At 44.2% G+C, this 26327-nt stretch overlaps 1 protein-coding gene across 1 annotated transcript in view; it reads left to right on the top strand.

Moving 5' to 3' along the window:
* Positions 1–25932, top strand: part of KIF15 (kinesin family member 15) — a 73019-nt gene extending 47087 nt beyond the window's left edge. The window contains exons 17-35 of the mRNA XM_044253761.1: positions 203–400; positions 1458–1565; positions 2198–2303; positions 3693–3858; positions 6393–6543; positions 6752–6837; positions 7790–7859; positions 8262–8348; positions 8949–9053; positions 10377–10499; positions 14568–14714; positions 15282–15383; positions 15675–15839; positions 17630–17736; positions 20388–20460; positions 20933–20970; positions 24456–24621; positions 24842–24973; positions 25315–25932. Of these exons, the coding sequence (XP_044109696.1) occupies positions 203–400; positions 1458–1565; positions 2198–2303; positions 3693–3858; positions 6393–6543; positions 6752–6837; positions 7790–7859; positions 8262–8348; positions 8949–9053; positions 10377–10499; positions 14568–14714; positions 15282–15383; positions 15675–15839; positions 17630–17736; positions 20388–20460; positions 20933–20970; positions 24456–24621; positions 24842–24973; positions 25315–25377 (2193 nt within the window). The 3' untranslated portion in view covers positions 25378–25932. The remainder of the gene's footprint in view (positions 1–202; positions 401–1457; positions 1566–2197; positions 2304–3692; positions 3859–6392; positions 6544–6751; positions 6838–7789; positions 7860–8261; positions 8349–8948; positions 9054–10376; positions 10500–14567; positions 14715–15281; positions 15384–15674; positions 15840–17629; positions 17737–20387; positions 20461–20932; positions 20971–24455; positions 24622–24841; positions 24974–25314) is intronic.
* The last annotated feature ends 395 nt before the right edge of the window (positions 25933–26327 follow it).

Genomic DNA, 26327 nt, shown 5'->3' with positions numbered 1-26327 from the left:
AACAATCTTACTAGAATTTTGCTTGAGACCACATTAAATTGCTATATTTGTTTCAACTTAGGCATTTCTCAGTTGCCTCTTGAGGATACTCTTTTGATGATTAGAATTTCAATTTTATCCTTTCCGTTCACACAATTAGTAAATACTTTTGCTCTTTTGTTCACATGTGCTAATGCTGTTTCATAATCGCTTTTTGCTACAGATTATAACTACACCAACCAAGGCTTATCAACTTTGGTCTCGACCAGTATCAAAATTAAGCCCTGATGTGGGGAACTTTGGCCCTGCGGGCACTCAGAGTTCCAGTGAGTTAGATGATAATATCTTGAACGAGCCAGTTCCACCTGAGATGAATGAACAAGCTTTTGAGGCCATTTCTGAAGAGCTTAGAATGGTGCAGGTAATGTTTGTTTTTTTTGGTTTACAAAAACGTGAGTCATTAGACGTTCATTGAAAACAGACTTCCCTTACCATTTCAACTCTCATTTGTAGTGTTCAAAGCTATGTAGTATTAAGCCTGTGTTTCTAAATATGGGCGTGTGAAAGCCCCTGGCCTCACAATCAGCCTGCTTTTGCTCTCGTCATTTGCAGGATTTAGCAAGTCCCACACTATAGCCTCCTCAGGCTATAGGGTCTCTAACATGTGAAGAGACCTGTCTGCCTGCCACCAGCTTCAGGTTCCAGAATTGGGTTGATATGGCACAGTACTGTATGTGCTAAAGAAAATGAAAATAATGGAGAGAATCTTATAGATCAAATTTCCGACAGTTTTTGGTATATTTGAAAGAACATTTGAAATGTTCTTATCCCAGAGTTCTGGTGACTTATTTATTTATTTGGTGATTTATTTATTTATTTGGATTTCTTTCTTTCTTTTTTCCTTTTTTTAAACGTTTTTCTGCTGTCTAGTAAAACTTAGAGTGAGCCAGACCACCCTCAAATTCCAAAACTTTGTCCCTTCCAAGGTCTGGAGAGCATTCTGGTAAAGTCAGTCACATGCAGCCTTAGAAGTCTCAGGATGGCTCTAGGACTGAACCCATTTAATTTTAATCACCTTTTCACTTTGTGTTTCAATTCTCCATTTTGACGGACCGCAGTGTAATTCTGAGACATGAGAAGTCATTAGTGCAGTCTTTTGAAATTGTTTTCTGACTCCAGAGTGACCTTTGATATCTTTGTCCATGTGAGGTTTAAATTTTTTTTTTTAAGATTTTATTTATTTATTTGACAGAGAGATTCAGCCAGAGAGGGAACTCAAGCAGGGGGAGTGGGAGAGGGAGAAGCAGGGTTCCTGCTGAGCAGGGAGCCCAATGGGGGGCTTGATCCCAGGATCCTGAGCCAAAGGCAGACGCTTAACCGTCTGAGCCACCCAGGCACCCCTATTTTTTGTTCTTCTAATGCAGAAGAGACAGTGGAATGTTTGAGAGTTCCATTAAGAAGTGTTTGTGTTGCTGCAGGAGCAGATGACTGCCCTTCAAGCGAAGCTGGATGAGGAAGAGCATAAGAACGTCAAGCTTCAGCAGCACATTGACAAGCTGGAACACCACTCCTTGCAGTCGCAGGAGGTCAGACCCAGATCACGGCCCCAGGACACACATGAGCCAAACCCTCAAAGCGACAGTATCGTGAGACGAAAGCAACTTGGCAGAGCCTTTATCAATGCTTATTTGAGTTGTATTCTTTATTGTGTCACTTCACACACTGCTCCGAGGATGACACACACACCCCTAGTCTGAATTCTAGCTTCCCATTGTCGATAGCACAGAGGCACCTTGTTGTTAGCTCGGAACGAGACAAGACGGACGGCCCAGGTGCTTACTTACAGTGATCCTTCCCTTTGATGGTCATCCTCACTGTAATTGATGGCAATGGCCAGTTTACTCCTATCAGAGACCTTAAACTAGATTTTTTTTTTTTTTAAAGATTTTATTTATTTACTTGACAGAGAGAGATCACAAGTAGGCAGAGAGGCAGGCAGAGAGAGAGAGGAGGAAGCAGGCTCCCTGCTGAGCAGACAGCCTGATGCAGGACTCGATCCCAGGACCCTGAGATCATGACCTGAAGGCAGCAGCTTAACCCACTGAGCCACCCAGGCGCCCCTTAAACTAGATTTTTAAAACAAGACATAGGTAATGATTTGGAGTGTATCTTAGCATGCCAGTGTTCCTTTTCTAGTAAATGTATCTCTTTCTCATAGCTTTTCTCATCAGAAAGAACTGACTGGGTCAGACAGCAGCAAGAGCATCTCTCACAGTTGAATGCCCTTGAAATGCAGCTTCGGGACACTCAGACTAAGAATGACTGTAAGTTCGAACAAGTGGGAGCTTTGGGATCTGCAGTCAAATGCTCTACCCCTGAGCTATACCCACAAGTGGGAGCTTTGGGATCTGAATACCTTAACTCAGTATCTTGATTCCTATGAATAAATCTTGCCCCTGTGTTTTTGGTGCCCCTGTTTTTTTTTGTTTGCTTTTGTTTTTTATTTTTTATTTTATTTTTTTAAAAGATTTTATTTATTTGACAAATCACAAGTAGGCAGAGAGGCAGGCAGGGCCGGAGGAGAAGCAGACTCCCTGCTGAGCAGAGAGCCTGATGCGGGCCTTGATCCCAGGATCCTGGGCTCATGACCTGAGCCGAAGGCAGAGGCTTAACCTGCTGAGCCACCCAGGCATCCTAGTACTTTTGTTTGTTTTTAATTAGGTGACCAGACTTGAGTCTGCATGACAGTGGTAAGTAATTGTCATATATCATAAAGGGGAATTTGCACCAGAACAGCTCACAAACAAGTGATCGAGCTGTTGGCTGAAAGTTTTAATACTGCTTTGAAAATGAAATGTCTTGAAATCACAAGATGAATAATGTTTTGATAGTAACAAAATAGAGCATAAATTAGATATTTGTACATATCCATAAAGGTGGGAGTATCACTTGATTCCCAGTTATTTCAGTGTATTTCTTCTATCATCAGTGTTTGCAGCAGTTTATAATAGAGCCGACAAAAGACAGCTGTTGTGTTTCCTTTGCTCTAAAGAGTTACCTAATTTTACCTCCAGTTGGAGTTTCCTTAGAAGACCAGAAGCATTTAACCCATTTCGAGAAGTATATTACCAAGGAGTTTTCAATAAGTAAGATCAGGTCACTTAAAATATGCTAAGTCTCTTGATTTCTTTCCCTTATGTTGAGTTTTCATGCACGTGCCATGGGAGAAGCATAGAACAGTCAGGTGACCTGCAAATCAGGGACAGATGTTAACTCTTCCCTTTTTCATAGAAATGTATCAAAAATCCTAAGAGGGAGGGAAGAAAATAATTTCCATGTTCCTCGGAACCAAACACTTGGTTGTTAAATTGGTCTCTTCAACTTGTTTTTGCTCTTTGTGTGAAGATACCCTTTGAACTGGGGCGCCTGGGTGGCTCAGTGGGTTAAAGCCTCTGCCTTCGGCTCAGGTCATGATCCCAGGGTCCTGGGATCGAGCCCCGCATCGGGCTCTCTGCTCTGCAGGGTTCCTTCTTCCTCCTCTCTCTCTGCCTGCCTCTCTGCCTACTTGTGATCTCTGTCTAATAAATAAATAAAATCTTTAAAATAAAAAAAAAAAAAAGATACCCTTTGAACTAATTTGCCTACTGTTTGAAAAAAAATTTTTTTTTTGATATAAAGAAACCCGTTGAGTATTTGTTTTGTTTGTTTTTTAGTCTTGAAAAGTGAGGTCCATGACCTGCGAGTCGTTCTTCATTCTGCAGACAAGGAGCTGTCTTCTGTGAAACTGGAGTATAGTTCATTCAGAGAGAGTCAGGAGAAGGAACTGAGTAGCCTTTCTGACCGACACACGCACGCGCAGCTACAACTGGACAGTGTCAGGTAGAGTTGTTCTGTGACGGTGTCCCCTTTCCTGGTTGGCCTGCAGCCCAGGCCTGCTTGCCGTGCAGGAGCTGCAAACCCAACCCAAACTAGTTGAGCAAAAAAGTAAATTACTGGCGCACAATACTGAGGAGGCCTAGAGGTGATTTGGATTTCGGGAACAAACTAGATTGAGTCTCAAAAGATATTGTCAATGCACGTTGTCTCTGTCTCTGTCTGTCTCTGTCTCTATCTCTATCTCTCCCTCTCTCAGTCCCTGCTCTGCCTGCCTCAGTATGTTGCCCTTATTCTGTCCTACTATTGAGGGCCCACCTTTACGTGACAGGGAACAGATTGCCTCATCCAGCAATGAAATTCTCTCGCCCAGAAGCTATGTATCAATCCCAGGGAAAATCAGAATTGCTCTTGCTGGAGTCATCTGCTTATGGACCAGTCAGTCACTCATCAAGGGTTTGAGGTGGCGTAGGCCCAACATAGGTGATGAGCCTTTTCCAGAGGGAAAGGTACGCTCTTCCTGGAGGTAGGGGCAGTTGAAGGCTGACCGGATCAGTAGCTGTCACTGTTGTCCACAGTGACTCGCCAGAGGCTGGTGGGAGTCAGGGCTGGTAACCTTGAACAAAGGGGTGACAGATGTAAGTTGTTTGTTTTCACTGTTCTTTTTCTTGCTCATTTCAACTTTTTGTAGAACGATTTTGTGTTTTTGATACCATCTCATGGGTCTGTGGCAATAATTTAATAGTGGACATCTGACATGTGATACTGTGAGCGTGAGATACATGGCAAAGATTTCAATCTGCATACATAAGGAATTCAAATAGAGGAAGAAAACATGAGATCTGCAGACCACATCCATCCATTGACATGTTTTTGCTGGGCCTGCCCGACGTGGCTTTAAAAAGTTGAGCATAGGGGCGCCTGGGTGACTCAGCAGGTTAAAGCCTCTGTCTTCGGCTCAGGTCATGATCCCAGGGTCCTGGGATAGGGCCCTGAGTTGGGCACTCTGCTCAGCGGGGAGCCTTCTTCCCCCTCTCTCTCTGCCTGCCTCTCTGCCTACTTGTGGTCTCTGTCTGTCAAATAAATAAAATATTAAAAAAAAAAAAAGTTGAGCATAGCATTCTCAAAATTGAGAGCTTTCTTATAAAAATCTGTTCGCATCCTCTGAAAATCCCATCCCTGCCATGTGAATGACTCCTTCCCCATAGGACAGGGGTGTGTGCCAAGGCAGCATGCCCTCCACTGCCCCGCGCTCTTTCTCCAACACCAAGGCTCTGGCAAGTGGCCGTTTGTCATCTGTGGTGCGATGTCATTTTTTCTGACACATGGCATTTGTTTTTAACATCTGAGTCCCTGACTCTCATCTTGGCTCTGTTGTAAATTAATTTTTTGTGATTTTTTTTTTTTTTTTTAAGGTCACTGATCTCACTGGATTTTCATTTCCTCATGTTTCTATGTCAGTTGAACTAGATCTAAAATGTTAAGAAGCCACTGTATCTGAGCTGTGTACTTAAATTCTGTCTTAAAAATCGGAGCATTTCCACACTGTTTAAATAAGATATAACTTAATTTTTCTCAGTTTCTCAGGCTTGACACCGAGTGCATCACTCTGTGGGCAGCTTGTACTCTGTGGCTCTCAAGGCACTGAGAAGGCCTCTACATGAAATAGCACGATACCACTGTGTTTCCTGAATCATTTGGCTGCTTTATATATACATTTGTATCATAAACACACACATTCTCCCTCCCTCCTGTCTCTTTTCTGTATGTCTATCTTAGCAGCTGATTTATACCACTTTGTAACTTGCTGCTTCTGCCCTGCTTCCGGTTGGTAAAGGAGATAGATCCCTGTCTAATGACCTATGTGTAAGCTGGGACATCTGTTTTGGATGGTGCACAGTCAGGTTCATTGTTTACGAGTTCTTGGCTGAGCTCTGGCTGTTTGGGTGCGTCACAGCCTGTGCGGAGAGGAACGAGGGGGTTAGAACCTAGAAAGCAGGAAATAATATATGATTTAAGAGATTGTTCTGTCTGAGGGGTTTACTCTCTTGCTCAAATCAAAGCCACGTTTGCCATCTTAAAATCTTCCTAGAAAAAAAAAAAAAAAATCTTCCTAGAGTTGAGAGAATATGTGATAAATAGATGGAGATGAGCTATCAGCTTAATGGCCAGTCCCCAGCTTACATGAGGGAGGGTTCGGTCCCGAACCCCCTAAAATGAATGCGTGATCCTACCTGCCCATCAGTTCTGCCTGTCCACTTGAGACCACGGAAGGAGGAATGAGGAGGTGGACGGCTACAGGCTAACATGCCCACTCTACCTCTTCCATTCCCGTTACACTGCTCGGTGGATCCGGTGTGTCTTCTGTGTTTGTGCACTGTGGACACTCCACACAAGTTCACGAGGAATTTACACCTGTCCGGGCTTCTGTAAGTTGGGAATGGTCTGTAGATGGGAGAACTGGAACTGCTGATGATCTGACTAGCAGAGCTGCATTCACTGTTTATATTTACCATTGTAAAAATGTTTTCCTGATAAAGATTAGAAAATGAAAAGCTTCTTGAGAGCAAAGCCTGCCTACAGGATTCCTATGACAACTTACAAGAAGTAATGAAGTTTGAAATTGACCAACTTTCAAAAAACCTCCAAAACTGCAAAAAAGAAAATGAAACTCTGAAATCTGATCTGAATGTAAGTTAAGAAAGGTATTGGTTATTGGTGCTTTTGTCCTGGATGTGTGATTGTTGCCTGGAGTGCAGGGCAAGGCCTGTTTTGACCTCTTCCTAACTTACTGTCCTGGCCCCTCGTGCCTGCCAACATAGAAGGTACTTGATGTGTTTGTTGACTACACGTTGTTAGTAACAATTATTTAAAATCTGATCTGACTGTTGTCTTTTAGAATTTGGTGGAGCTTTTTGAGGCAGAAAAAGAACGCAATAACAAATTATTATTACAATTTGAAGAAGATAAAGAGAACAGTTCTAAGTGAGTGTTATTTATCTTTTCCGTTAGTTGACTGGAGTATCGTTTATTACAACATTAACTTGAGTTATTTTTTTTTATTGCTACTACCCTGTAAAGTTTCTTTTTAACCATTCTAAAATGAATACCAGATTCTTTTGTATAAGAGGGTATATAGAGAAACTTACTTAAGCTTGAAACGAGTAGCAGTGGGTGGTGATCAGAACTTAGGACCTTCTCTAAATAAATCACAGTAATTTTATAAGTGGAATGGGGGGACTGATTTTTATTTCTGTCTCTACTATTCTTTTCTAGCTCTCTGTTTCTCCTGATCTCTTAATATGAATGCCATTGTCTGTCTTCCCCTCTCTCTTCAGTTCTTTCCTTGGTGATATCTGTCAGTCTCTTGGCCTCAGCCAACAGGATGATCATTACTCGAGTGAGAAGAAATTGCATTTGTTTATTCAGTAGATACTTGTAGAGTTCTTAACATGACTCAGATTATCCTCTAGGCCTGGGAATACAGAGGTTTATACATCTAGTGGGCATACATCCTAGCCGGGAGACAGCTAACGTTTAGTCTTTGCTCATATACTAGGTGATCTCCCAATAAGCCAGGCACTATTCTGGTAAATGCCGGAACATTTCTTTAGAGGTAAGACAGTAAGCAATATATCCCCATCCGCATGAGTTTTACATTCTAGCAGAGAGAGATAGGTAATAAACAAGTGCTTAGGTCCACAAGTCGTAAGTGCTCTGAAGAAAAAGAAACTCATAGCACAAAGATGGGATCTCCCTTAATAGTCGTTGAAGAAACGGGTAGACGCCTGACTGCTGCTGGAACACACCACCTCTCCCCAGGTGTGTGCCACACAGAGTTCCCTTGCAGTTCATCCAGTCTCTTCCGTACAAACACACAGGTTCCTGTTTCCCTTGGAAGAAGTCATGAGTAAAAAAGATCATTCTTTCCTTCCAGAGAAATCTTAGAAGTCCTTGAGGTCGTGCGTCAGGAGAAACAGAAAGAGATGGCCAAGTGTGAGCAGCAGGTGAGTGAGCTGTGCTCTAAGTCCAGCACTGGAGGTCTGTAACTTCTTCTCTTCCTGGTGTCAGAAGAGGTGTGTTAGAAACGTGATTTCAGCTGCCAGCTGTCGAAAATTGGTAATAAAAAGGATTTGTTGCTTGGTTGTATTATTTTTGAACACTTGTTTTTCTAATTCCTAAATAGCTATAATCATACATTGTTGGTGGTCCCCTAGAAGGAACCCACAAAATCATCGCCTTTTAACCCAGCTTCTCCTTTTCGAGTGTTATCCTAGGGAACACTATATAATGTGAAAAACAGATTGCATCTCCTTTTTTTTTTTTTTTCTCTCTATGTGTGTGTGGTTAACTTTGTGATTTAATTCTTTTTCTAAAAATATAAATAAAATAATTTTTTTCCCCCACAGATGGCAAAAGTTCAGAATCTGGAAGAGAGTTTATGTGCTACGGAGAAACTAATCCGTTCTCTGGAGAAGTCTAGAGATGCTGACAAGGTTGGCAGAGGCCCAAGCTGCATCCCTGTGCATTGTCTTTATGAGTGATGCCTTAATGGTCCAGACTCCTGCCTCTGGGGTGACTGGCAGCTAGCTTTTCGTAGACACTTAGGCCTTGTTCATCTTCTGAGATTGCCAGAGAAAGAGGTCTTCTATTTAAGTTAATTAATTCTCCCTGTCACTGCAAGAGCAAATCGTTTTGTCCCTTCTGATGGTACTGTGTCTGAAATACATCCTTCCCCTTTTAACTAGGATGCTGTTAGTAGGACCCTTTCTTCTTGGTTCTGAGTCCCGTAATGCAAACTGTCAAATCCCTGCTGTTTATTTTCACCAGAAAAGTAAACAAAATATATAGGTCCAAGTGTAAAGTTAGGTGTAAATTCATTATATACCTTCCTCTAATTCATTCAGAAAAACTAAAGCAAATGATTCAGTAAAATAGAATAAAGCCATTAAAACACAAACTTATAATAATATAGGTGACATATTTTGCTAAAATAAATTTGATTTCTCTTATTGTCATTAGGAAAGACAAACTATTTGTTGTTTTAATGTCCTTAATGTTTTTGGTTATGAAGATGCTGTTTCTGTCCTTGTCAGGAAGTTGTAGCTGACCTTATGATCCAGGTCCAGGAGCTGAGAGCTGTGGTCTGTGAGAAAACCGAAACCATAGACACCCTGAAGCAAGAACTGAAGGACTTAAGTGTAAGTTCTGCTGCCAACGAGATACCACACTTCACAGATTCCTCAAGAGTTTAACAAATGCTTCACCAGAAAACAGAGTTCTATGGTCAAATCACTTCAGAGCTACTCAAAGTTCCACAGGTTTTTGGCTTGGCAGCCCTTAACAGAGAGTTTACTATGGCCCTGTGTGCCTCTGGGAGGCAGCATGGGCTATGGACCTGCCCCGATTGCCCTGACCCAGGAGCGGTGTGTACCAGGTGGCAACCGTTCATGAGGAACGGACTGACCCTGGTCTGTGGGAGTGAAGGGTATGTGGTATTCCTTAATTGCTTCAAGAAAAAACAATGACACATTTTAAGTTCAGATACGCTCATATATAGTGACTTTTTTCCACTGTTGGACTTTTTGACCCCCTCAAGTAACTACTTTCGTCAAGTAACTACTTTCCCTCCCGCATATCTAGGGGGGGGAATGTTTGTGCTTCCTCCTCAGGTCAGGTCAAGGTGACGGTTTTTTGTCCACATTCCTCATTCGTCTGCTACAAAGGGAGCTTGCTATTCTCTTGCTATTTTGTTTGCAAAAGGCAGTGTCCTGATAAAAATGTGATAAGACAGGGCGCCAGGCTGGCTCAGTCAGTGGAGCGTGGGACTCTTGGTCCTGGGGTGGTGAGTTTGAGCTCCACGTTGGGTGTGGAGATCACCAAAAAAAACAAAAACAAAACCAAAAACCTGGATGTATTTTCACGTACCTATGGGACTTTTTGATGTCTTTTCACCTTTCAAGTGCTTACTTTTCCATCCCTTCATCCAACAAGTACTAATTGAATGATTTGTGGTAATCTCATCATCACCTTGGAGCTCTGAATCCTTCTTGTTATTATTATTATTATTATTTAAGATTTTATCCATTTATTTGACAGAGAGAAAGATCACATAGGTGGAGAGGCAGGCAGAGAGAGAGAGAGAGAGAGAGGAGGAAGCAGGCTTCCCGCTGAGCAGAGAGCCCGACCATGACCCAAGCCGAAGGCAGAGGCTTTAACCCACTGAGCCACCCAGGCGCCCTCTTCTTGTTATTCTCATCTAAAAATAAGTACAGGAGGGGCACCTGGGTGGCTCAGTCAACTGTCTGCCTTCTGCCTTTGGGGGTGATCTCAGGGTCTTGGGATCGAGCCCCGTGTCTGGCTCCCTGCTCAGCCGGGAGTCAGTCTGTGCCTCTCGCTTACCTCCTCCCACTGCTTTTGCTCTTCCTTTCTCTCAAATAAATAAATAAAATCTTAGATAGATAGATAGATAGACAGACATAGTAAAGCAGATAGCTCTTTGTATCATAAGTTTCTTTTTGCAGTGCAAATATAACTCTGCTTTGGCTGAAAAGGACGAGTGCCAAGTGTTGATTAAGAAACAGGAAGTGGAGATTCTGGATCTGAAAGAAGCCCTGAGACTGAGAATCCTCTCGGAGGACATAGAGGTAGATGTCGACACCCCCTGACGCTTTTGCTTCTTCACTCGTTGATGTCTATATGTGCATGTGTGTGGGGAGGTTATTTGTAAACAACCAGAGAGCTTTTTAAAGGAATAAGTCATAATTACAGACATTTTCCCTAGGGTTAGGCCATTAACAGGTAACATTAAAATTGTTCTATTTTATTCAGTTGATTGATTTTCATTCATTTGTGCTGACACCTGGAAAGCTCCTAGAACTGACCCTCTTCCCGAAGGGGAGCAAAGCTGTGTGTCCTTGGTAGGGGTGGCGGCAGCAGGGAGCAGGGAAAGAGCTGGGTAACAGGTTAACCTCAGGCTTGCCTCTTGTGTTTCGTTAAAGTAGTTTTTATTTTTTGGTTGTAAGCATAAATTTTCTTTTTTAGTATTAAGCCGTACTGTCACATGGTTCAAAATTCAAATTATGTAAAGCAGCGTATCTTTCATGTATGCTTCCAGAGATATTTTAGGCAAGTCTCATATACATTTAGTTTTCCTTTTTTTACATGGATGGTAACCCACTGAGTATATTGCTCTGTGGTTGCTTTGGAAATCAAGTTTTTCGGGGCACCTGGGTGGCTCAGTCCTTAAGCGGCTGCCTTCAGCTCAGGTCATGATCCCAGAGTCCTGAGATCGAGCCCCGTCCACATTAGGCTCTTTGCTCAGCGGGCTGTCTTCTCCCTCTCCTTTCCAGCCCCCCAGCTTGTGCTCGCTCGCTCTCTCTGTCAAATAAATAAACTTGCCTGGCATTTGGGAACAGAGGAATGATTGAAACACTGTTACCTACCTCCAAACATGCCATCTAGCGTAAGAGTCAGATGTATTTAGATGTAATCAATGACCTGGGAGCACAGGAAGGGAAGGAAGGGAGTGTTGATGCTTGGAGAATTCCAGAGCACTTCCCAGAGGAGATAAAATTTTTTGTAAAACTTGGCTGGGGAAGGGAAGCTTGGCAGCTGTGGGGGTTTGTGGAGTTGGAGCATCTCCAGCAAGGGGGTTGGTGGGGCATGTCCGGCTGGAGGCAGGGAGTCTATCACGGAGGGCCTCAAGTGTCCCCTGTATCTTTTAGGAAACTTGGGTGGCATAGAATTTAGGTAAGGCCAAAGGCGATCAGGCCCGGACCAGGGCAGGATAGACAGACCAAAGCTGTAAGAATCGGGCCCAGAAGTGCTGGTGGGGATAGAGGGCCGAGCTAGAATTGAGCTGTGCCTCCTAAGTACTGCTGACAGTTGCTGGTGTCCGTAGGAAGGGTGCTGTGGTGACAGGAGCTATCAGAGTGGGCACCGAGGGCTCCAGCCATGGTGGCTAAAGATGGTTCTGTGTACCCCTGGGATGGACTAATAGAGGCCTAGGGCAAGTTAGTGAAATACATTTTGTATATACTAGTTTTGAGCTTTGAGGACCAGTGGGGGTAGATAGCCAAAGCCCATATACCCAGTAATTTGTACTTATAACCTCCTGTACCCCAGAAGGGACTTGCAGCTGCAAATGCACATACAATGCAAGGAGATTGAAACAGGCAGGTTGGGGCGCCTGAGTGGCTCAGTCTGTTAAGTCACTGCCTTCGGCTCAAGTCATGATCCCAGGGTCCTGGGATCGAGCCCCGCATTGGGCTCCCTGAGCAGGGAGCCTGCTTCTCCCTCTCCCTCTGTCTCTCTACTTCTGCTCTTTCTTTCTTTCTGTCAAATAAATAAATTAAATCTTTAAAAGAATAAATACAATGAAACAGGCAGGTGAAATCCAGGTCAAAGGAAGATAAGACAAGTAATAAGCTGGTGAGGGCACGGGCTGTGGAGTTGGACTGCTTGGGAGTCTGCGTCCTGGCTCTGTGACCCTGTGAAAGTTACATTTCCCTCTGTGCCTCATTCATCACATCCCTGGAGCAGAGATACCAAATACTGCCTCGTGCGTAAGAGGAGAAGATGAGACGGGGTCATACGCGGAGAGTGCTGAGGCCACTGCCAGGCAGCTCGTGAGTGCTCAGTCCTCGGGAGCTGGCAGTGGTTTTAGGAAGCTAGTTGAAAAGTTCATACACAGGGCCAACTCTACTTTGATTTTTTTAAAAAAAGAAAGAAAAATTTAAAAGAAAAGAAAAGTTGGCACACAAAAGCCACACCCAAAGGTCTTATACAGAGAAGAAAATGGGGACTAAATCTTCCGTTGGCCACTGCCTGTCACCAGAGCAAGGAGGGGAGCCCGACTGTGTGAGTGGGGGTAGCTGCATGATGTGCGCTCAGTATGATTCACCGAAAAGCCCTTCCTTACTCTCTTTGGCTCCTCGTGTCTCGCTTTCTCTTCCTTCCTTAAAGAAAGGGTGACTCTACACATTGAAGTATCTTAGACTCGAGTGGAACTCACCCCACAGTCAGTTCACATGCCCTCTTTCCGAATCTCCCGGCTTCATTCGCTGAAGTATTTACACCTGAGGACAAAGAGGTCCTTGCCTTAATCCATACAAGAGCTCTTAGGAGTCCGAAGATGCACAAAAGGATAGACACACCCCTGCGGGGAAAGGGAGACGGGAAGGTGCATGACATGCTCCCCCGGGAGGAATAAACCTTGCTAAAGTAAAAAAAAAACCTCGAATTACAGAGCTTGCAGGGGCGCCTGGGAGGCTCAGTGGGTTGAGCCTCTGCCTTCGGCTCGGGTCATGATCTCAGGGATCAGTTCCCACATCGGGCTCTCTGCTTGGTGGGAAGCCTGCTTTCCCCTCTCTACCTGCTTGTGATCTCTCTCTCTCTGTCAAATAAATAAAAATCTTTAAGAAAAAAAAAAATAGGATAGAAGAGTGAATACATGGAAAAGTGTAGTACATCAGGTGTCTGTGTATGTGCACATGTACCTGATATATCCACATTTTCCCACGTACACTTGTCATATTTACATATGTGACATGTATATAACATATATCCTATATATGTATTCTCTAAACTGTACATGTTAATTCATACATAGTTATATAAGTTAATATACATATGTACACATAACATGCACATTTGGAAAGTTAGAGTAAGCAGATCTGCTCTTAACCTGGAAGGGACTGCATGCTTTGTACATAGTGATTATGTACACAACCCACAGGACTCCTAATTCTTCCTGCTCCTTCCCATCATGCTACTCGTCCGAAACTGCGATGGCCTATGACCATGTCTCAGTGTCTGGGGAATGCCCATGTCCTCCCCCAACTGGTGGAGGGGCGGTCATCTTTTTTTTTTTTTTTTTTTTAAAGATTTTATTTTATTTTATGGTGTTTTGTTTGTTTGTTTTAAAATTTTATTTATTTATTGGACAGAGAGAGAGATTACAAGTAGGCAGAGAGGCAGGCAGAGAGAGAGGAAGAAGCAGGCTCCCCGCTGAGCAGAGAGCCCGATGTGGGGCTCGATCCCAGCTCCCTGAGATCATGACCTGAGCCGAAAGCAGAGGCTCAACCCACTGATCCACCGAGGCGCCCCTGTTTGTTTGTTTTTGAGAGAGAGGGAGAAGGAGAAGGAAAGGGAGAGCATGGGAATGGGGAGGGTCAGAGGGAGAAGCAGACTCCCCACCGAGCAGGGAACCCAACTCGGGACTTGATCCCGGGACTTCAGGATCATAATCTGAGCTGAAAGCAGTCTCTTAACCAAGTGAGCCACCCAGGTACCCCTCATCTTTACAGCTCTTACCTTCCAGTGTATAAACGACTAGAGTCAGTTGGTCAGACAGCAGGTAAGGTAGAGACCTGTGGAGTCCTCCTAAGGGAAGAGCGATCAACTTGGAGATCCTGGGGGTGAGGGGAAGGGTTCAATGTCAGGGGAAAGGGGGAGAATGCAATGAAAGCCCAACAGGGATACCTGTATGAATCTCCCATACTGTTTCTCTTCAGACCCATTCCCGTCAATATTAACTGCTTGGTTTGCTTTGGAATGGATTTGCACATAAGCTTCCCCCTCCCCCCAAAAAAGTAAAAGTTCTTAAAACTTTCTTAACCTTGTAAAATTGCCCGTTGGGGTAATTTGCAAATCCTCAGTGGAGCACCCAGTTAAGAGGGGACTCTTCCTTTGTGGGGATTGTCCCCTGACAGAGGGATATGCTTTGCGAGGACCTGGCCCACGCCACCGAGCAGCTCAACATGCTCACGGAAGCCTCGAAGAAGCACTCGGAGCTGCTGCAGTCCGCGCAGGAGGAGATGAGCAGGAAGGAGGCCCTGATCCAAGAACTTCAGCACGAGGTGAGATCTGGGGCCTCGGCGCCTTGACCCGGTAAACAGAAAGGCGGGGCCGGTCGGGCGCTGAGGAGAGCCGGCTGCGCCGCGGGCTCTGAACGACGCGGCTGCTTCCGTGGGTCCTGGCTTGCTTGGCTGCCTCTCTGGTCGCCCCCGGCCCCCTGACCTGCGCCAGCGCGTTCTGACATCTGGGGCAAGGCTATGGCTGACTCTTGTCCTCTCTGCTGGCTGTTGTTTTGTATTTTATTTTCCTCGATGACCCTTTGATTACCTGTGAAGCTTCAAGTTTTTTTAAACACTGTAAAGTTTGTGAGAGAGCAGCAGACGAGAGGGTCAGAACAGCAACCAAGGCCCATGGCCACGAGCGGCAGATGCGGTGTTTATAGCTGTAAACACTGCTGTGGTCTGGGTTGCTTTTAATACCTTGCTGCGTTTCAGATTATTACGGAAGTCCTGACAAAATAACATGACATCTGTACCCTCCTACCTCGGGCAGCTCGCCTGTTCTTAACAGGACCGTGGGCCCGGTGTGATTTTCTAACACATCATCTCACCTCTGTTCAATTCTCCCAGCTGAACCAGAAGAAGGAGGAAGTAGAACAGAAAAAGAATGAATATAACTTCAAAATGAGACAGCTCGAACACGTGATGGATTCTGCTGCCGAGTATCCGCAGGTGCTTGTCAGAGAAAGGGTGTGTTGTGGGAAGAATGAAGTTTCGTGAGTGATAAACGTTTGGAAATTCCTTCTTTTTTTTTTTTTAATAGAAAGATTTTCACCAACACCTTTTCTGCTTTTTACTTGATAAAAAAGCACCGGTGTTTTTATTTGTTTTACTTGGACAGGAATTAGGATAGCAAGCTAAACAGCTGAGTGTTTTCTGTGTGCTTGGTATATACATTTACAATGAAATCTTTATCAAAGCTCACTTAATTGAGTATTCGGATAAAATTTAATATTTTCATAGAGCCCTAAAACACCACCTCACTTTCAAACACATTTGGCAAAACTCCTGGAAACACAAGAACAAGAGATAGAAGATGGAAGAGCCTCTAAGATTTCCCTGCAACACCTTGTAACAAAGCTAAACGAAGATAGAGAAGTAAAAAATGCTGAAATCCTCAGAATAAAGGTAACTACGTGATTTTTTTCCCCATAAACCCAATCTTTTAAAAATAAACAGTATCCAAAATAAATAAGTAAATAATATCTTTGTGTTTACTGATACAAAATTCAAAAGTCGCAGAACTGAAGGGTACACAGAAAAGCCTGCCTCCCCCTGCTGCCTTGACCCTGCCTAGTTGACCGTCCCTGGCGGCTGCCCCTGTAGCCAGGTTCCCATGTGTCACCACGACTGGAACCATTGTCTCCCTGCCCGTTTGGTTTTTATGATGGTATCCTACCCGGGCCTTACCAGCTGCTCTGATCCCAGTGCTGCCTGAATCAGATCCTTGCCAGTTTCATGGCTAAGGCATGCTCGCTTGATAGTTTTAAATTTGTATTTTTCTTATTAGGAGTAAGATGGAGCATCTTCGGATGGCCTTTGCCCATCTTTCTACTGTCGCCCTTCTCCTTAATGATTTGTAGGCATTCTTCCTGTATTAGATTTGCTTTTGTCTGTGATAGTTAAAAATACTCTCTTCTTGTTTGTCCTTCCTTTAAATTTCCTTCTGGTTTTGGTTTGGTTTGGGGTCTACCCAGGGACTTGGGAGTGTGGTGATTACATGGGGGGAGTGTGTTTAGAGGAGTGTTGAGGGGCGGGAGGTATGTGGAGGAGCGCCCAGGTGGGTGGTGTGTAGCTGTGGGGCGGTGTGGGCAGAGCAGATACGGCGCTTCATACGAGATCACGGTTAGCCTGGGAGGCCATTGCTCTGCAGTGAGTTTTTGTTCAGGAACAAAATTAAGCTTACTGTAACCAAGTGGCAGAACGTGCACGAAGACAGCATCTCTCTTGAGTTTTGTTCCTCATGGAGGCGATCATTCCTGGCTTTTTTATTTAGGGCCGCTCCCAGTAAGCCGCTATCCCAGGAACGTGGCTGTTGCCCAATTGGCATGATATTAGGACTCGGAAGAAATTGGGTCAGGTTAAAAGAAATCAAATAAAAGGGGCACCTGGGTGGCTCTGTTGTTAAGTGTCTGCCTTCGGCTCAGGTCATGATTCCAGGGTCCTGGGATCGAGCCCCGCATCGGGTTCCCTGCTCTACGGGAAGCCTGTTTCTCCCTCTCCCACTGTCCCTGCATGTGTTCCTCTCTTGCTGTCTCCCTCCCTCTGTCAAATAAGTAAACAAAATCTTCAAAAAAAAAAAAGAAAGAAAGAAAGAAATCAAACAGTGGACAAGTAGAAGCAAAGGAGAAAGGACAGTCCCTGCAGACAAGTATTTATTTCTTCTGGATGGTTAATGCTCCTGATTTTCAACGGGGCGTTCACTAAGGATTTTGAGTGATGGGCTGTGGGCACATCGGTTGGACCCTCCGTACAACATAGTGATTTGACATTTGCATCCATTACGCTGTGCTCACCACAGGGTGTAGCTGCCATCTGTCGCCAGACAACGTTATTACTGTATTATTGACTATATTCCCTGTATCAGTTTCTTTAAAATTAGGATTTTTATTAAGTAGAATCAAGTAGAACATTTACCAAAGTAGACTAGACTTTTGAACCTGTTTTCTCATTAAGGGATTTTAATGAATTATGTGATCCTGACACTATATTTAACACACCGTGGGTATGAAAATGAGTCATTGTTTCAGGTCCCCAAGAGCTCGTCCCAGTCTCCTGTTCATCCAGCGACACCCAGTGCAGTGTTCTATGCATAGGACGAGGTTCGCTTAGGCGTTTGTGTCTCGTGTGTGGCCTTGGGGAGCAAAATCACACCGCCTACGTGTTTTCTGAAAGGACGGGATTTGCTGTCTTCGCAGGAGCAGTTGTGTGAAATGGACAGCCTCCGCACAGAAGCCGAGCAGTTGCGAGAGAGGAACTGGCTTCTGCAGAGTCAGCTAGATGATCTGGAAAGGGAAAAGAACAGGTGAGAAAGAGCTGCCAGAACCCTATGAGCTAAATCTTGGCCTGTCTGGGTGTGGCTAGGGAGAAGCGGCTGGGCTCGGTTTCCCGGCGGGCTCAGCGTTCGCCGCTAGTCCGGGGGATGCCCCGTTGGTTGAGTTGAGTCTGATGAGGGCACTGCTTTTTCCAGAATGGGGGATTAAGGCCTTCATGATCTTGCCTACTCTGTTAACCTTTGTGTTGTTGTGGAGCTATTAAAATGAATTTCAGACATGTGAAGCTTTTGGTCTACTGCTGTTTGACAGGAAAGGTACATGGGGTGAGGAAGCTATGACCTCGACAGGACAAGGTTCCAGAGGTCCAGCAGGAAAAGGGAGGATTTCCTACCAGATGATTTTGCTTCATGACTCCAGGGAGTGCCCTGCGCAGAAGGGGCTTTCGAGAGGAGTGCTCCCTTGGGCTTGGGTATCTGAGCACGTGGTTTGCCTTTAGCTGTGGCAGTTTTCTAGTTGTATTTGCTAATGGCATGACATAGTGTCACGGGCAGTCACATCTGGGCTCTGTCCTGTCTCTGACCCTTGAAAGTCCTGTGACTTTGAACACAGTTTTTAACTTCTAGTGCCTCAGTTTCCTGAGGCATAAAATGAAGAAAACGATGGCTCTCTCTCACAAGGTGGTTTTTTTTTTTAAGATTTTATGTATTCATTTGACAGAGATCACAAGTAGGCAGAGAGGCAGGCAGAGAGAGAGCGGGAAGCAGGCTCCCTGCCGAGCAGAGAGCCCGATGAGGGGCTCGATCCCAGGATCCTGGGATCATGACCTGAGCCGAAGGCAGAGGCTTTAACCCACTGAGCCACCCAGACGCCCCTCACAAGGTGTTATAAAGACTAAAAGTAACGTGGGTAAAGTGCTGGTTACAGTGCTTGGCTGAGGGGTGTCACCCAAGAAGTGGTAGATATTACGTATATGGGGTAGACTTATGATCTTGACCTTTTGTGAACTTGCCAGAGGGATTCGAGTTGAGGGTGGTCTGGAAAATTATGCAGCAAGTTGAAGTGAATCAAGGGGGGCGGTCTCCATGTGGGATGAAGGCCCTGACTGAATTCACCTTCCCAGATTAGGGGTGTCTGCTGTTCCTACCGTTGCCAGTGGGTCTCGGGCAGACGCGCTCCCTTTCCCCGTCCAGAAGCAGCCCTAAGATACACTGTCCGCGCCTTAACTAAGACAGCAGATGCTCGAGGATGGTAGCAGTGGCTGTGCTGACAGGCTGCTCCTGAGCGCGTTTCTCCAGGGGTCCAGGGGCACTGGACATGCTCAGTTTAGTAGCCATGGCCCCTTCTAGCCCATTCTGATGGGGCCTGTCTGCGGTCTGCTCACCTGTTCACATGCTCCCGTGTGAGCTGCTCACACGCTTCCCTGTGCAGAGAACAGCCCTGTACTCGTACACTGCCTTTTGTCAAGAGCTGGTTCGAACACGGAACATAGAACGTTGCTAGCTCATGTATAAAACCATAACTAAAAATGCTCACAGAGCCACGTGTCCCTTATGAGGAGCCATACAGAGCCTCCTTCCTGAAAGATGAGAGTGGGGCAAACTGGCTCGGGGGTCAGATCGGGCCCGCAGCCTGTCTGATCGGCAAGGTCTTACTAGAGCCGAGCCACGTGCTTTCATTTAGCTACTGTGTTGGCGTTATGACAGCCAAGCAGAATAGCTGTGACGGGGACCCCCGTGGCTCCCAAAGCCCAGAATATTTTCTGTCTGGTTCTTGACTGAAAAAGTTTACCCACTTTTGGGTTAGAGCATAGACAACACTTCTCTAATGGTTTCGGGCGTTTTCCTCACTGAGGTCTCATTACCGTTTCTATCTAGGCTGCCAGATTCATTAAGTGAAAGAAACTACTGGACCTTCTGTTTTCCTTCAAGAAACGATTTTTTGCTCATCAGTGAGAGATATTTCTAGAGGAGTCTGTGGCGTTCAGGCAGGTTCTCCTGGGGGATGTCCCCTTGGTGCAGGGGCTGCCCTCAGAAACTCAGTGTATGATCCTGCCCTGGTCAAGCTCAGAGATGGACTCCCATTAATCAGATTCACGTGACTCTGATGCAACGTCCAGAATGTAATTTTCTTTATGTAGAGGAACATTCCTTTTCCATGAAAAGATTTATGTCCGGTGCCCAGGGAATCCCCTTCCTGGTGTCGGCATACACGGGATGCCAGAGTGCCATCAGAAAATTGCCAACGGACACCGAAATCCCAGCAAAGGGGGTGCTGAAGCTCCATGTGCGAGGCTGGCCTGAGGAACCCTTCCCATACCCAGAGATGCCCCCTCCCAGCTGATCAGGCTTCTGGACCGCCTGTCTCAGCTGCCTTCCCTCACATCTGATCTTCATATGGTACCACTCTTGGCTCCATTTCTGCTGTACTTTCCACCAGGCCTCGATTGCATTTCCCAGCTCTGTTCATCTCAGTTTTGTATCGGAGGCGTCCTGAATTCCGGGGAGATGCCTTATTTCACCCCCACATATCAGTCACACGTGTGACCTGTGCTAACTTGACTTAATCACCAGAGTTAGCTTTGCATTGTGTAACTTGGCATTGCTGCCTTACAGCAGATAGAAAGGTGATGCTTGGATATGCCTAACCACAATTCCCCAGCCTCCCTTTCTCCTCTCTGCAGTGAACAGAATCATCCAGATCATCAACAGCTGAAGAATGAACAAGAAGAAATGATCAAAGAAAGACTTGCTAAAGTACGACTTTTTTTTTTTTTTAATGTAATAGTTAGGTTTCTTGTCTGAGAAATGCTTTTCTACTTAGCATTTGTGGTTATAGATTCTAGAAACCATTTTACTCTTGAAATTTCTGTCTTTCCTGTATTCTCACTATTGAGTTTGATATTTACCATCAATATTGAGACCTTGTTGATGAAATAAGAGTGAATTTGTCTTCGTGTTTCAGCGGATAGCCTCCTGCTGGCATCCCCACACAGAGTTTTCCATGTAGAATAGAAGCAGGTATAGGGTGCCCGTGGGAGGCCTCAGAGGGCGCAGTGTGTGAAGTCTTAAGAGACAGGCACCCCCCTTTAAGGGGTACACCATTGGGATGTGGAAGAGGATGTTGGGTTAAGTGATCTCATTACTATGAGGGAGAGTGGACTGCTTACTATCAATTTTTTTCTTAGCAATGGTAAAAAGCCATCTTTTTCTTTTTATCTTATTACAGAATAAATTGGCTGAAGAAATGCTGAAAATGAAAGCAGAGTAAGTTCACGGTTTTGTAATTCAAATTCTTGTAGGTCTTTAATTTCTTTTCCTCTAAGGGAAGAAATACTATATCCACAAGGTAAGTAATTCCTTTCCTTCTTCTGGTTTCCTTCGATTTAAAACCTTGGGTCTCTTTCCTATGTGTTCTGTAAAGAGGATTTTAATTTTTTCATCTAGTTTTCATATGAATTTATGGAATCTTATAAACTCATCTCATTCTTAGATGAGGGAAATACACTCTCTTTCCTCTTGAGTTCAAAATATGTAAACTGGTTGATATTAACAAATAAAATGGTAAAACATTAGGAAGAGAGTATACTCTGAATATTCATCCAGAGAAGAGGGCCTCAAACATTTTCACTTGTTAAACCTCCTAAAAGAATGATTGATTGATTGATCATTGATTGATTTGGCAGAGAGAGAGACAGCGAGAGTGAGAACACAAGCCTGGGGAGAGGGAGAATCAGGCTTCCTGCTGAGCAGGGATCCCGAAGCAGGGCTTGATCCTAGGATCATGACCTGAGCCGAAGGCAGATGCCCAACAACTGAGCCACCCAAGCACCCCAAATCTCCTAAGAGAATTTTGAAACACCGTGTACCCTTCTGCACATTTTTTGGAGTCGACTTTATGTCTAAAATTTCTCACTGAAACTTTAAATCGAAGCAAAGGGTAGAAGTTCTCACATACTGAAAATAGTGCCGTGTAGGAATAAAGTTCTTGGTGTCAGGGTGGCCAAATGGTCTTAGTCACAGACTCCAGCTCCTGCTTCTCGTGGTCCAGCCTTCTGATCTCTGCAACAAAGGTGTGGGTTCAGATTCCACTTCTGACACGTCTCCAGTTTTGTTCCAGCCATTGTCCTGTAGAGAGCCTCTCCTTGAACTGGCCATAGAAATAAAGCTCCGGTAGTGTTCTCTTCAAAGTATCCAACTGACCTGCTACTTTCTATCCATTTAATGATACAGGAACAAATTCCTAAATCAAAAATTGTACATTGTTCCTTTTTCCTTTCAAATTGAATTTCCGCTTCATACCTACCCAGAATTATATCCTAATTTATTAATTGTCCTAATATATTTTTGGGGAAATTTTTTGTTGATTACCCTACCATATCACTAGGCAGCAAATACATATATATAAATGGGAAGTAATTTGTTAAAGTTTCTTGTGTTGTGAAATTAATTTGTATTTGTATAGCTGGCTCTAGTGCTGTATTTTCTTCTGGATTGAGTTTTCATTTCAATTATTATTAATCATGGTGTCCTTTATTATAACTTTTTATAACTTATGATATGTAGTAATATTTAAATGGAAATTCATCTCCCAGTGCATTTTAGCTTCAGTTACTTATTCTGTTATACTTAATGCTGGAATGAGACAGCATTCAGTATCCCCTCTGTTCCTACTTTCTGTTTTTATAGCTGTAAGTGCTAAGAAATCGCATTCACGTAGTAAGTAAACGGCAGCAGCTGGAATTTTGTTGAGTCCTGTCATGCAATTATTTGAACTCCATTCAAGTTAGCATGTCAAAAATTACATAATTATCTGTCATCAAAAATTCTTTTTTTTTTTTTTTTAAGATTTTGTTTATTTGACACAGAGAGAGAAAGAGAGTTATAAGCAAGGGGAACAGCAGACAGAGGGAGAAGCAGGCCTCCCACTGAGCAGAGAGCCCCATGTGTGGTTCTATCCCAGGACCCTGGATCATGACCTGAGCCAGAGGCAGACGCTGAACTCACTGAGCCACCCAGGCGCCCCAGTCACAAATTCTTTCTAATAATCAGCTGACAAAGACCACCCATTTTGTGTAAAGATTTGTTACCCAGTTATTGGCTTTATAGCATCAGAGGGTATTGTGGAACAGAGCTCATTCCATGCTTTGCTGTACATATGAGCAGTTCAGGGATTGGCTCCCAGACGGTCAATCATTGTAGAGCTAGGGTGGAAACGCGGCTCACTTACAGGATCTCTGAGAATCCCGCTGTGCAGTTTGTAGAATTGCAGCTCTTTCAGAAATAATAGCTATTTTAGACATTCTCGCAAAAAGAATAAAAGCTCAGTTGGCATGTAATTTATTTCATAATCTAGGAACCAAGAGTCTCCAGTGACACACTGTCCCTAGAATACAGGACCTCACGCTGTGGGCAAGGGAAGCACACAGTAGAAAGCGGCACACCCAGTTTTATCGGTCTCAACCTACAGCAGTGATTCTCACAATAATGTTATCTATTTGTGGGTGCCTGGGTGGCTCAGTGGGTTAAGCCTCTGCCTTTGGCTCAGGGTCCTGGGATGGAGTCCCACATTGGGCTCTTTGCTTGGCAGGGAGCCTGCTTCCTCCTCTCTCTCTCTCTCTCTCTGCCTGCCTCTCTGCCTACTTGTGATCTCTCTCTGTCAAATAAATAAATAAAAGCTTTTTAAAAATTATCTATTTGTGTATGTGAGGATGCTTAAAAAGCTACAAGGAACTGAATTCCACGCTAACTGGTATAGGCAGGAGATGCTTAATTTCGTATCACAAGAGGTCTGGAGGTGCATTGACTGAGTAATGCCATCAGGGACCCATACCCTTCCCATTCTTCTGCTTTGCTTGCTTGTGGCCTCTTGGCAGAGAGGCAGGCAGAGAGAGGGAGAAGTAGGCTCCCTGCCAAGTAGAGAGCCCGACGCAGGCCTTGATCCCAGGACCCTGAGATCATGGCCCAAGCCGAAGACAGATGCTTAACCTACTGAGCTACTGAGCCACCCAGGCACCCTAAAGCAGTGCAGTTCTATGTAATTCCATGGTAACTTTGTTCCTTGTTTTTCTTTTTAGTTGATAGTTGTATAGTGTCTGAATTCTGAATAGCACATCCTTGAAGAAATGACTGGTGCCCTATGGTTTGAGAATCAGTTTTTTTTAAATCCAAAAGAATTAAGATACGGGACATTGAATAAACTATGCATACTGTAATAATACTTAAATTACATTTGCTCCAAAGGGGCCAGATCTAGAAGTTTCCATTTTAAATTTTTATGATTTAGAAAATGGTTTGGGGTGCCTGGGTGGCTCAGTGGGTTAAAGCCTCTGTCTTCGGTTCAAGGTCATGATCCCAGGGTCCTGGGATCGATTCCTGCATTGGGCTTTCTGCTCAGCAGGGAGCCTGCTTCCTCCTCTCTCTCTCTGCCTGCCTCTGCCTACTTGTGATCTCTCTCTGTCAAATAAATAAATAAAATCTTTAAAAAAAAAAAAGGTTATCATTAAAAAAAAAAGAAGAAAGAAAGAAAGAAAATGGTTTGAGGAGTTTTCCAAAATGAAAGTCTTGGGTAAGATAACCCAAAAAAGCCTATCTGCATCCCTTGTTATCTCCCCATGCCGTCACTAGGGGAGGGCTGAATATTTGTGACGCTTTCAAATCAAAATTCTGGGCTTGCGTGAAACCTGTCTCATTTGAATACTGTTGCAGTTATCTGCCTTTGGAATCCCACAAACCGCTGTTTGTTGTTACAGCCTAGAAGAAGTCCAGAGTGTTCTCCTGAACAAAGAGATGGACTGCCTTAGAATGGCTGAGGAAGTCGAGCGAACCCGGACTTTGGAATCTAAAGCGTTCCAAGAGAAGGAGCAACTGAGGTCAAAGCTGGAAGAGCTGTATGAGGAAAAGGAGAGAATATTCCAGGTGCATTTGTGTGTTGCTCGTTTTCATATGCTCAGGGCATGCCCGGGAGGGGGCGTCCGTGGTTGAGTCGCTTGGGTGCGCGCAGGGATGACTGGCCAGGAGAGCCGGGCACCTGCGCCCTCTGGCGCCTTGTGCTCTGGGGAGGCACGAAACAATGTGATTGTAAAATTAGAATTAAGAGCAGCTCATTTTCCCCCTCCCTGGATTGATTTGCCTGCAGGAGATGGAAATGTTAAGGAAGCAGGTGGAGTGTCTTGCTGAGGAAAACGGGAAGTTGGTCGGTCACCAAAACCTGCATCAGAAGATTCAGTACGTGGTGCGGCTGAAGAAGGAGAACGTCAGGCTCGCGGAGGTAAGCTCTGACAGGTACCTTGAAGAGATTCAGCCTGGTCTTAGAATGATTGTTTCACTAAAGTTGAGTGTCATCATCAAATCGCATTTATGCTTCCTTCGGGGAATTTACTGAATTAAAAAAAAGAAAACCAGTCATTATTCCAAGCCTAATTCAGTCCGTTGTCAGACTGCTACATAATCAGGTTCTTGTGTAATGTTATAAGTAGTTTACAAATTGAAAGTTGGAGTCTTAATTTTTAATATAAGCTTAATGAATGCAAAGAATAACTTCCTGTAAGCATTTGAGTCTTAATTTTTTTTCTTTTCTTTTTTCCTTTTTTTTTTTAATTTACTTCTTAGGAGACAGAAAAGTTGCGTGCTGAAAATGTGTTTTTAAAAGAAAAGAAAAGGAATGAATCTTAAGAAGCTTGGACAACTACCTACCTAGGCATCACCTTTCTGGAGACTTTCCTCTTGCAAAAGTAAGCCCTACCCCAGCGCATTTAACAGCTGAACCAAGGAGTGTAATTACTAACTGTGTATGTGGCATTGGGGGCTGACCTTCAAGTTTCCGATGCATGTTCTGCATCCGTCCTCACCGTGTGGCAGTCGGCAGTCTGCTGTTTCAAAGTTACCATCCCATTTCAAAGCTTTCAATCAACTGTAAATACTGGGGGAACCTTTTGCCATTTTAAAATAAAAAGCTGTAGTTAAGATTTACAGTGGTTGTTGGCCAGGTTATTTTTTCCTTAGATATACTCACCAGAATCTTCGAGTGTTGTAGTGGAAGTTCTAATGGTATGTGGTGACTTCAAAACTTGCCATGATGTTAATCCTGTTGCGTAGCATATAGGATAGGCAAATTTGTTAATATAGATTATTTTTGTATTCTTAACTTTTTAAGTATTCTCCTGAGCATTTTTTATGACTGTAAATATGGCCATTTTTCAAAATGTAATAAAATCTCTTAAAAATTAACCATTTAATGAAGTGCTTTATTCTCACTTGGGAGCGCCAGATTAAAGACATGTCCATTCACCATGGACTTAATGAGCACCTGTTACCTGCCCTGGTCATCTGCGAACACAGCAAACAAACCCTCCTGCCCTCAAGGAACTTCTGTGTTTCACCACCTCATTCCTTTTCATTGCGAATCATACCCTGTTGTGCGGAGATGCCGCGTTTACCTTACTGACATTTGAGCTTGTTGGCAATTTGGAGTTCTTATGAATAACGCTGCTGTAAATATTTGTGTACCCATCTTGCTGGGGATCTGCGTTTCCTATGGCTTGAGCAGACAGATATCCAGGAATGGAATTGCTGGTTCAGCTTGTCTCATTTTTATTTAAGACCCTGGCTCCCCTCTGCGGAGG

This window comes from Neovison vison, chromosome 6, assembly GCF_020171115.1.
Source record: "Neovison vison isolate M4711 chromosome 6, ASM_NN_V1, whole genome shotgun sequence".
Classification (NCBI taxonomy): domain Eukaryota; kingdom Metazoa; phylum Chordata; class Mammalia; order Carnivora; family Mustelidae; genus Neogale; species Neogale vison.
This window is presented reverse-complemented; position numbering and strand designations above follow the sequence as displayed.